The sequence below is a fragment of the Carettochelys insculpta genome, chromosome 7, assembly GCF_033958435.1.
Source record: "Carettochelys insculpta isolate YL-2023 chromosome 7, ASM3395843v1, whole genome shotgun sequence".
Taxonomy (NCBI): Eukaryota; Metazoa; Chordata; order Testudines; family Carettochelyidae; genus Carettochelys; species Carettochelys insculpta.
In genome coordinates, this window is record NC_134143.1 from 74,823,066 (window position 1) to 74,835,169 (window position 12,104).

Sequence of the window (12,104 nt, forward strand, 5' to 3'; positions counted from 1 at the left end):
TGTGGTACTTATCAGGCCATCCTTGATTAGTACTGTAGTGTCCAGGAAATGTATCTTTTGCATGTTGTAATCGAGGCATAAGTTGATGGTGGGATGTAGATTGTTAAAGTCTCTGTGGAATTCTTCTAGAGCCTCTGTACCGTGGGTCCAAATCATAAAGATGTCATCAATGTATCTTAAGTAGAGGGGACAAGAGCTGAGGAATCGTTGTTCCAGGTCAGCCATAAATATATTAGCATATTGTGGGGCCATGCGGGTGCCCATAGCAGTTCCACTAATCTGGAGGTATAAATTGTCCCCAAAACAGAAATGATTGTGTGTGAGAACAAAGTTACAGAGGTCAGACACCAGATTGGCTGTGGTGGCATCAGGGATGGTGTTCCTGATTGCTTGTAATCCGTCTTTATGTGGAATATTAGTGTACAGAGCCTCTCCATCCATTGTAGCAAGGATGGCGTTATCAGGAACTTTTCCGATGTTTTATAATTTCCTCAGGAAGTCGGTGGTATCTCAGATATAGCTGGGAGCGTTGGTGGCATAGGGTTTGAGGAGGGAGTCCACGTAACTGGATAGTCCGGTGGTAAGGATGCCAATACCTGAAATGATAGGGCGTCCAGGGTTTCCAGGTTTGTGGATTTTGGGAAGTAAATAGAATATTCCAGGCTGCGGCTGAGATGGTGTGTCTGAGTTAATGAGGTCCCGAGTAGCAGCAGGGAGTTCCTTCAGTAGTAGTTGTAATTTCCTTTGGAATTCCAAAGTGGGATCAGCGGAGAGAGGTCTGTAAAACGTGGTGTTGGAGACCTCTCTCCGCTGACCCCATTATCTGTTTTGGGGCAAGGTCACTGACCCACAGAAAAATAAGTCAGGGCCCCACAAGTGAAATGGAAAATAAACCCAAGCCCCCCAAACGCCACTGATGTGACCCTAACTGAGACACCCCCTCCCCCCGCCCCGACATCCCAGCCCCATGCAGGTGGGTAGGTAGGACTGAGGTTCAAGGCCTCAGGCCAGATTAATTATTCTGGGATTCGAGGGTTGCAGACCCCTCTACACTCTGAGGTGGGGTGAAAATGAGGGATCCTGTATGCGGGATGGGGCTGCCCAAGAGTGGCATAGGGATGGGGTGCAGAACCTCAGTAGAAAATAGGGTGCAGGAGCAAGTGGGGGTAGGTGTCTGCCATGAGGTAGTGGGCATGGTGTTGGTGGGGCCCTGGGAAGGGAGCAGGGTACTCATGGGGGTCTGGGCAAGTGGAGGGGACAGCTCATCTGGCACCTGGAGGTCCTGCAGCTGCATGCCAGGTCCAGGGCTCAGGAAGTGCACGCATTGCTTCCCCTCCCCAAACAGCTGGTGTGTTTCCTGAAAAGCCCTATCCATTGCCCACTGACGACTTCCTTCTGCCTGCTGCCTTCCTGCATGGGGGGTTGGAAGGAGTGGGAGTCCAGGGTTCATGCCAGTTCCAACTGCTCAGGCAGTGCGCAGCTGCCATGGGGAGCAAGGAGCAGTTGGAGGGAACCTGGGGTTCCTCCTGTCCCCCATGTAGGAAGGTGGCAAGAAGTCACCGGTGGACAACAGACCCAGCTTTTCAGGAAACACGCTGGCTTAATCTAATTCTTGACTCCCCCCACCCCACTTCTGCCCCTGTGCTCTCTGATCTGCTCACCTTGATAATATTTTTCTGATTTGTCAACCTTGATTACTACTTTTGGTTCTCTGTGCCTTAAATATGGAGTCTGTTCTGGTCTGGCTCTGGTCTGAAGAAGTGGGTCTGTCCCACGAAAGCTCATCACCTAGTAAATTATTCTGTTAGTCTTTAAAGTGCTACTGGACTGCTTTTTTGTGTTCATGCCCCCCCGTCTGGGAACCTACGAGCTAGACAGACTGGAGTATAATCTGGTTAATGCTCCATCTCTCCCGTTCTGTATCACGTGAGCAGCACAGGCATACACTTGCATCAGACAATTAGAAACCTTACAGCAGACCCCCACGATATGCACAACTCGAGTGCGCACATCTCAGATTAATGCAACTCTGAGTGGTGGGGAGCTGGCTCCTGGTGCCAGCTCCCCACCACTCAGAGGAGCAGGGAAACTGACCAGTGCTGCGCTGGTCAGTTTCCTGGCTCCTATCAGTGGCAGCAGCCCAGAATCAGGCTCTCAGCTGCCACCACTGACAGGAGCAGGGAAGCTGATGAGGGCAGATACCCTTGGCAGCTTCCTGGCTCCCCCAAGTTGCATGGGAAATTTGACTTACTTGGGGGTTGCGAGAATGCAACTCTCGCCTAAGCTGGGCGTCTACTGTATTGTAACAGCCACGTGAGCAGGCATAAACAATGCTAGAAGGAGGAACCTTAACATTCAGTCCCTAGGCCCTTGTGCAATTAGCCAGTTAAAACAATTAATACAAAATAACAGCAACTGCCTTCGTTTTCAGGGTTGCACAGATCTTTGTAATCGTCTCTATTTTAATTCAAAGCCCTTAAAGAGGCAGAGCTGGGAGGCAGGTTGGGCCCAATCCTCTCTCCACTGGAGTCAATGCCATACTGGCTCTGTCTACACAGCAGTGTCATTCACTCTCACAATATCTAGTGGAACGGCAGGTAACCAAGCAAGCTCACAATGCTGTGGGGGGGCACAGCCTCCTTCAGAAGGGGAGGGGGCCGGGAAGTAGTCAGAGCATTGAGATATGCACCACATACATCCCGGTTACATCAGTCACAGGATTTAATCACTCACTTCAGAGAGGTCGCTCTTTGGAAGAACGACATTTGTACAGCTTCAGGGCTGCAACCTTGAAGAATAACTCCAGGCGTGAGGTTCTCAAAAACACTCCACAACGGCTCGTTCTAAGAGACTCTCAGGGGACACGTACCCTTGTGACACACTGCAGCTACAGCATGCCCAGCTAGAGCTAGCACAGGTAGAGAGAGAAATGCGGACAAAGAATGGTGCAGCAAAGCGAGTGCGCTGTAGGTCAGAACACGCAGGGCTTATACCCTGCCTGGCTCTCTACACAGGGAAGCAGTGCCTCCCTCCTCTACACTCCAATTCATAGCAGCACGGTGCTCTGCTACTAGAGCCTCTCCTCTCTGCCGTGAGCGGCTGCCAGAGTCGGTTTACCAGGGCGGAGGGTGCTCTACAGGCAGCCATAAGTCACTCCTGGAGGAATTGTGTGCTAAAACAATTAAGATTTTTGCATACAATATTGTCAAATGTTGCACATTTTGTCAGAACAACATAATCACACCAGTTTCAATTATTGGTCATTTATTTCAAAATACCTGTCAGCAAATATGTCTAACAATACAGAAAAATGATTCAGAAAAGGTTTTTGACAAATAGATTCCTTGCTAGACATGTTAATGTAGAACTCTCAGTAATAATTCAATTAAGCTACAGTACAGAACTATGTTTCCCACACACCCCTGCAACGGGGTTCAGGGAGCCCTGGGCACTGCACCTCGTCTGCAGCCAGAAGTGACCGTCACTCAGCAGGTAGAACAGGGGGTTTATTAGTCGACAGAGACACAGCACAGTGCAGAGGTGTCAGTACAGCAGCCAGAAACAGTCATTTCAATCCATCTGGGGGAGAGGAGGCGCCCCCCACATCAAGGTCTTGGTTCCCCCCTTTGTTCCCCTCCTCCAGGCCAAGCGAACTGCCTTCCAATCTCTCTCTCTCACTCTCTCTCTCTCTCTCTCACACCCCCCCCCCCCCCCGCCTGCCTCTAATTTAAAACTAGCTGGGTTCGTGCTTTGTTCAGGGACAGAGGTGTTACCTGACAGCTTAGGTTACAGCCAAGTGGCCTTTGTGAGCTACTCATCCTGTCACTCACACAGACACCCCTCACTGTATCACATCTAGCAGCTGTATAGTAACAGAGAGGTAGGTGTTCGTCCCTACTCCAACAAAACAAAGCAGCAGAAATATAGCAACAAAAACTGACAAATCAAATAGGATTGAAGGAAGAGGGTGAGAGGTGGGGGGAATATAACTGCCCTGTCTGAGATAATTACGCGCATCAAAGGAAGGGAAGCAGTCCCCGTAATGCCTGAGGTAGCTGAGGTCTCTGTTCATGACACATTAATGTGTTGAATTTGAATATGTACGCTAACTCACCAAGCTCTCACTCTAATCTGTTAAATTCTCTGCGTTGCAGGACACACACTCAGGTCTTTAACAGAATGGCCCACTCCACTGAAGTGTTCACTGGCCGGCTTGTGTGTATTGAGTTTCCTGATGTCTGCTCAGTGTCCATTTATTCTTTGGCGAAGGTTTTGCCCAGTCTGTTCAAAGTACATAGTGGCAGGGCATTGTTGGCACATAAGGGCATATATACTGTTGCTGGAAGTGCACACGAAAGTGCCTTTGATCTTGTTAACAAACACCGTTAGGTCCAGTGATGGTACCCCCAGAATAAATATGTGGGCCCCCCAGTATAGAAAGGATGTGGATGTGCTGGAGCAGGTTCAGCAAAGGGCAACAAAAATGATTAAGGGGCTGGAGCACAAGAGCTATGAGGAGAGGCTGAGGGATTTGGGCTTGTTTAGTTTACAGAAGAGAAGACTTAGAGGTGATTTAATAGCAGCCTTCAACTTCCTGAAGGGGAGCTCTAAAGAGGAGGGTGAGAAACTGTTCTCAGTGGTGTCAGATGGCAGAACAAGGAGCAATGGTCTGAAGTTGAAGAGGGGGAGGTGTAGGTTGGATATTAGGGAAAAACTACTTCCCCAGGCGGGAGGTGAAGCACTGGAATGCGTTGCCAAGAGAGGTGGTGGATTCTCCATCCCTACAGGTTTTTAAGTCCCGGCTGGACAAGGTCCTGGCTGGGATGACTTAGTGGGGGTTGATCCTGCTTGAAGCAGGGGGCTGGACTAGATGACCTCCTGAGGTCCCTTCCAGCCCTGTGATTCTGTGGGCAAAGTTAGCAGCAGGGTTTGTTGCAAGGAAAAGTTCCAGGATTCGTATGTCTGTGGTGTAGCCTGTGACTGCTGGTGAGAATCTCTCTCAGGTTAGGAGCTTGTCTACAGGAAAGGACAGGCCTGTCGCCTACAGCCTTCTGGAGTACAGCATCCTGACCCAGAATAGGTTGCAGATTTTTCTTGATGCATTGCTGGGGTTTTAGTTGGAGGCTACAGGTGATGACAACTGGTGTTCTGCTGCTGATCTTCTTGGGCCTCTCTTGAAGTAGCTGGCTTTGGGTATTCACCTGGTATTCACCCAGTGGGTAATTCAGTTTTATAAATGATTGGTGTAGAGGTCTTGTAGTTTTCGGTCTGTCAGTAGGGTCAGAGCACATACGATTGTAGGGGCGTGACTGTAAACAATGGATCATGTGATGCGAGCTGCATGGAAGCTGGAGGCATGTAGGTAAGTGGAGTAGTCAGTGGGTTTCCGGTAGAGGGTGGTGTCAATGTGGCCATCAGTGATTTGTACTGTGGTGTCCAGGAAATGTCTCTCTCATGTAGACTAGTCAAGGCTGAGATTGATGGTAGGGTGCAGGTTGTTCAAATCTCTGTGGAATTCTTCCAGTCTCTTTATACCGTGGGTCCAAATGATAGAGATATCATTGATGTACCGTAAGTAAAGGGGGGGTAGCAGGGGACGAGAGCTGAGGAATCATTTTTCCAAGTCAGCCATAAAAACGTTGGCATGCTATGGGGCCCTGTGGGTGCCCACAGCAGAGCCACTCATCTGGAGGTACAAGTTGTCCTCACATTGGAAATAATTGTGGGTAACATCCCCACCTCTCACCCCCTTCCTTCAATCCTATTTCATTTATCAGTTTTCATTTCAATTCTTCCCCCACACCCCCACTCTTTTTTTTTTGTTTTGTTTTTAGGTTCTTTGTACTTATGTCAGTCTGTATTGGAAATGAGATTGATCTGATGAAGTGGGTCTGTCCCACCAAAGCTCATCACCGAATAAATCATTTTCTTAGTCTTTAAAGTGCTACATTTCTGCTGCTTTGTTTTATCTAGCAGCTCTGTTAAGGCTTGGGAGGAGTCTGGGTAACAGATGAGCTGAGGAAAAGGGAAATAATTGCTGGCAAGGAGCCTGGGTGGGAACTTGGAGGGTGGTTGCATATGGGTGAAAAAACAAGGATGGATTTTTTGGGGAGCAGGGAGGGACTGCTAGGGAGCTGTCCCCATGCACAGGGGAGCATCCTATGGCTCCAGAGTCACATGCTCCAATGTGCAGCGGCAGTCAAAAAAGCTAACAAAATGTTGGGCATCATTAACAAGGTAATAGCTAATAAGGCAGAAAGTGTCATATTACCTCTGTATAAATCCATGGTACATCCACATCTGGAATCCTGTGTGTGGATGTGGTCACCCCATCTCAAAAAATGATATATTGGAACTGGAAAAGGTTCAGAAAAGGGTAACAAAAATGATTAAAAACAACAAGAAATCCTGTGGCACCTTAGAGACTAACATATTTTGCATCGGTCTCTGCCCACGGAAGCTTATGCTCCAAAATATCTTGGCCGAAAAGGCACCACAGGACTTCCTGCTGTTTGAGGACACAGACTAACCCAGTTACCTCTCTGAAAAGTGATTAAGGGTATGGAACATCTGCCATATGAGGAGAGATTAAGACAGAGACTTTTTAGCTTGGAAAAGAGACAATTAAGTGGGGGTATGATAGACATAGATCAGATCATGACTGGCATGGAGAAAGTGAATAAGGAAATTTTATTTACTCCTTCTTACAACACAAGAACTAGGAATCACCAAATGAAATTAATAGGCAACAGGTTTAAAATAATAGGAAATACATTTTCAATGCAACACAATTAACCTGTGGAACTCCTTGCTGGAGAATGTTGTTAAGGCCAAGACTATAGTACAGTTTAAAAAAGAACTAGATAAATTCAGAGGATAGGTCCATCAACGGCTGAGCCAGGATGGGCCTGGAGGGTGTCCCTGGCCTCTGTTCGCCAGAGGCTGGAAATGGGTGACAGGGAATTGATCACTTGGTGATTGCCTGTTCTGCTCATCCCCTCTGGGGCACCTGGTATTGGCCACCAGTGGCAGACAGCATGCTGGGCTGGATGGACCTACTTGCGACCCAGTGTGGCTGTTCTTACGGTTGCTTAAGGAGTCAGTTGCTGTTTTGGACACTGCTGCTGCCGTCTCCTCTTGCAGCTCCCTGCCCTGCAGCCGCTGAAACAATGGAACTAAATTTAGCTGGCTTAATGGACTGCAGGGCAGCAGGAGGAATCCAGCCATTAAACCAATTAAATGTAGTTCCATTATTTCCAGCAGCGGCAGGGCAGGGAGCTGCCCACATTGCAGGTGCAGGAAGTGCTAAGCCTGCAGGTGAGCTGAGGGGAGGGCAGCCCAGCCCGCCCCTGTTGGAGGCCCACAGAGGACCAGGGTCAGTGCACACAGCTGGAGAATCTGAACAGCTGAAAAGGGTTAATCCTTGGGATGGGGTGGGGGGCGTGCGCAGGTTTTGGTCTGAGAGGGGTTAAGCCTGGGAATGCAGGGATGAGTTTGGGGCTGAGAAGAGTTAAGCCTGGGCATAGGAAGGCAGGTTTGTGGGATGGTGGGTAAAGCTTGGGTACAGGGGTGTGGATCTGGGGGCTGAGGCAGGTAAAGACAGGAGATGGGGGCAGGTTTGTGGACCCAGGGGGATAGAGCCTGGGATTAGGGGCATGCCTCTCCCCAGAAGCAATGTTTTCCTTGCTCTCGTTTACTCTCCAATCCAGGGGTGAAAGTACCAAGCTTGCTGACTGGTACAAAGCATTGTGAGTGTGCTGTTCTTAAGACAGGTGTTACAGACAGTACGGTTTCACGTTATTATTCACATGCATTGCAGCACTTAAAGTGTTGCTTTTGTAACCGAATCTGAAAAAAATGGCTCATCGCTATTTTGGTGGCAGGCCCCTGCCCATTGCAGAACCTGGCCGACTCTGTCTCCCATTCAGTGGGCACACGTGACCCTCCACCTCTATCGAGGCAGTAATTCCCCTCAGCTCAGCTCCATGTAGTCCTTCACTTCCACCCCCACATCCCCTTGTTTTGGGCCCTCACTCAGCCCCTCCCTATCACTATGTGGCCCTGCACCTTCTCCCCTATCTGCAACTACACTCAGGCACCCCCCTCCTCCCGGTGCTCTGTACCCCTTCCCCCTCTGCCCTGCACCTGCACTCCCGTTGAGTCCCTACCCCAGTCTGTGCTCCTCCACTTGTGAGCCCACATGACCCAACCTTGCAGCACCTCATGTCCGTCTGTCATCCCATAGCCCGTCTCATGGCCCAGCCAGACAAGCATTGCAAAGGCGGCTCTGCAGGAACTCACCCTTCCCTAGCTGACAGGGAAACCCTGCGCTGGTCGAGTGCCACAGCACCCTCTCATAGGAAAGGTCTGGGGTGGGGGAACAGCTGCAACTTTTCAGAAGCCATGTTCTGCATACAAAATTAAAACATGCATGGCTCATTTATTGTGAGCACAGGGTCTCCCAAGCATAATTAAATATAGACCCAGCCTGTGCAAGTAGAGAGCTTCCCATCAGGCTCAGTGCTTGCCTGCATGAGAAAGTGTTTCCAGTGCTGTATGTTTTTCTGCTACAGCTATAGCTACTGCTCATATCAATAACCGCCTCAACACAGTCCTGCACTGATTTGAAACTAGCCTGTCAGACTCCGGGCAGACCTCCCAAGCTGCAATGTGTCAGTTCTACACATTCTGGGACTTCTCTTGCAGTTTATTGTGGCCATATTCCAGAACCCATATGAATTCTGACTTTCAAAATTTCCCCAGTTCCTTCCTTGGTATCATGTGTCATCTGGTTTTAGTAGGCCAGCACCATTTTCAAATTGTCGTCAAACAGCATGAAGGAAGCACAGCAATCCTGACTGTGCCCTCTGACACTTCCACAGGGCTCTTGGTGATAGAGGTGGGGGTCTCTGCCAACAGTGGCATCCTGCTCCTTTATAAAAATGGCAGGTTTTTGGTGAAGCCCCAGAGCATGGGGTTGCTCCATGGGTCTTGTAGGCTTGCCTCAGTTCTTTAAACTTTGCTCTGCACTGCAGCAAGTCCTGCTCCTATGCCTTTCCACCCAACAGTTGAGAAGCATGCCTGTACCTCAGTCAGCCCCTATGGGTCACTCACAGCTGGGACTGAACAGTCTGCTCTCCCTACACCGACCAGCTCTAACAGCTCTGCAGCAGTCCAAGCAGGGGCATGTTTGGAGCCAAGGCAAGGCCAGGCCAGGCCAGGCAAGGGCACCAGGGAAAACACCACGAGACTCAGCACACAGGGGAGGGGGCATCGTGCAGCACTGAGGCAGCAGAAGATGGTTTTTAAATTTCACAGGGCTTGTAAGGGGGCAGGGTGGGTAGCTGGTCACCTGGCTGCAGGCAGAGTTCAGACAACTGACCAGAGCAGCTGATTGGGAATTGTGGGCCACTTCCTGGGGGCCAGGCTCAATGACAAAACCTCAGGCTGTCTACACTGCATGTTTGACAACAACACAGGCAGGGAGAAAGAAAAAGTTACCTGTGGAGCTGGAAGTTTTTTTAGTCAAGAAAGTGTCATTTTCCCCACTATAGAAGTTGCACGAGTGCAAACAATCGAGCAGTTTTGTTGACAAAAAGGCACTTTTCCTCAACAAAACCGGCCAGTGTAGACAAAGCCATAGTTCTGCCTGGGCTCCGCTCAGCACCGGTCTGTGTCCCAGCAGCGCCCTTGTTCCAAACATTTGTTCCAGTAGCCACTTGCTGACATGGGAACTGATGCGCTGCTCCTCCCCCAGGGCAAAGACGTCCAGGGCCTGCAGAAGCAGGTGCATGCCAGGTGCGAGAGCTCGCCAGAAGGGGGGCCGCGAGCGGGCACGTGCGCCAGCCTCTGCAGCGCGCGGGGAAGGGAACAGCGTCCACGGCACCAGTGCGCGCTGCTGGGAGGTACAAACTTCAGAACCCGACAGCTGACACCTTCCGCCAGCAGGGGCAGCTCCAAAATAAACCCAGTACCTGCCTCGCGGCTCAGGCCCGGAGCGCGGCACGATTAGGGCACCGCAGCGAACAGCGGGCGGACGGCGCCGGCAGAGCCGCCCGCTCCAGGCGAGCAGAAGTGCGGGGGGGGCAGCAGCGGGGGGACGGGTCCAAGCCACGCGCAGCAGCGAACTCCCCAGCCCGGCGCTCGCCCAGCCGGAGGCGCCTGTGGCGCAGCAGGAGCGGGGAGCCGGGCCAGGCGCGGGGGGCCAGGGCGGGGAGCAGCCGGGGGACGCGGCGGCGGGGCGGGGCGGGGCGGGGCGGGGCGGAGCTCCCCGGGGCAGGGCTGCGGGAGCCGCAGAGCGCCAGGAGCTCACGCCCGGGGGGGGGCGGGGGGACGCGCCCCGAGACGGGGGACTCCCGCCGACCGAGCCCCGCCCCAGGCGCCTTCCCGAGGGACCCGGCCACGCGGGCTTGGGTCCGCGCGCGGCTCCGCGCTCACTGCGGGGAAGGCCCCGCCCCCCGGCAACGGGAGCGCGCCCCGCTCCCCCCGCACGGCAACGGGAGCGCGCGGCCAGGCGGCGGTGCACTTGCACTGGCCCCCGCTCGGCTCGGCTCGGCTTGGCTCGGCGCGAGTGGGGGAGGGGGAGGAGCAGGACCCGGCTCCCCGCCGCTCTCCTACCTGCCGCTCTTCCGCCCCGCGGCTGCCGGGCTCCCCGCCGCCATCTCATACCTGCCGCTCCGCCTCCCCATTGGCCTTCCGGCCCCCGGCCCTGCACGGCGATTGGCTGACCTTAGTGACGTCACACTAACGGTGGGGGCGGGGCCTGCGAGGGGCGTGGCCGTCATTGGACCGTTCGAATGCTCAACAGACGGCCCGCGCGCTGCCTGGCGGGGGGGGGGGAGGAGGAGGAGGAGGGAGGGGAGGGCCGCCGGCGACGCAAAGGATCCTGGGGGTTGTAGGCAGGGGCTGGGGAGGCCACGCCCCCAAGTTGAGGCCACGCCCCCACGGGGAGGGCGGGCAAGGAGCAGTGGAGCCAGGCACATGGCCGGGCCGGGGGGCGGTGGTCGCCCTCTGTCTGCGCTGCCAGGGGTAGGGGCACCTCAGGCCTCCCGGGGCCCTCAGCACAGGGGCAGGCTCTGGGGCAGGTCAGGGTCCCCATCCCCACAGCGCGGCCGGGGCCGGGCACAGGCCGAGGGGCTTGTTCCCCATCCCCACAGCACGGCTGGGGCTGGGCACAGGTCGAGGGGCTTGTCCCCCGTCCCCACAGCATGGCTGGGGCTGGGCACAGGTCGAGGGGCTTGTCCCCCGTCCCCACAGCGCGGCCGGGGCCGGGCACAGGCCGAGGGGCTTGTCCCCCGTCCCCACAGCGCGGCCGGGGCTGGGCACAGGCCGAGGGGCTTGTTCCCCGTCCCCACAGCGCGGCCGGGGCCGGGCACAGGTCGAGGGGCTTGTCCCCCGTCCCCACAGCATGGCCAGGGCTGGGCACAGGCCGAGGGGCTTGTCCCCCGTCCCCACAGCACAGCCGGTGCCGGACCAAGCCGAGGGGCTTGTTCACAGTCGCAAAAGGGAACAGCCATAGCCAGAGCCCACTGGTACCCTCAGCCTACTGGGGAGCCAGATCCCTCCACTTGGTTCTCTGGGGCCGCCCCTTGCCGATATCCCAGGACTCATGGGTCATGTCTACACATGCCCCAAACTTCGAAATGGCTGCACAAATGGCCATTTCGAAGTTTACAAATGAAGCGCTGAAATGCATATTCAGCGCTTCATTAGCATGCGGGTGGCAGCAGTGCTTCGAAATTGACGCGGCTCGCCGCCGCGCGGCTCGTCCAGACGGGGCTCCTTTTCGAAAGGACACCGCCTACGTCGAAGTCCCCTTATACCCTACACACAGCCAGCCAGGGGCTCCCCACCGGGGACAGCCCCACCCCACACACAGCCAGCCAGGGGCTCCCCACCGGGGACAGCCCCACCCCACACACAGCCAGCCAGGGGCTCCCCACCACAGACAGCCCCACCCTACACACAGCCAGCCAGGGGCTCCCCACAGGGGACAGCCCCACCCCACACACAGCCAGCCAGGGGCTCCCCACTGGGGACAGCCCCACCCCACACGCAGCCAGCCAGGGGCTCCCTACCAGGGACAGGCCCACCCTGCACAGGGC

General features: G+C 54.2%; 1 protein-coding gene across 2 annotated transcripts in view; it reads right to left on the bottom strand.

Annotated features, from left to right (window-relative positions):
* Positions 1 to 10,667, bottom strand: part of ARHGAP19 (Rho GTPase activating protein 19) — a 42,290-nt gene extending 31,623 nt beyond the window's left edge. For both annotated transcript variants that reach the window (XM_074999962.1, XM_074999960.1), the window contains exon 1: positions 10,618 to 10,667. In XM_074999962.1, coding sequence (XP_074856063.1) covers positions 10,618 to 10,661 — 44 coding nt within the window. In that variant the 5' untranslated portion in view covers positions 10,662 to 10,667. The remainder of the gene's footprint in view (positions 1 to 10,617) is intronic.
* Between the last annotated feature and the right edge of the window lie 1,437 nt (positions 10,668 to 12,104).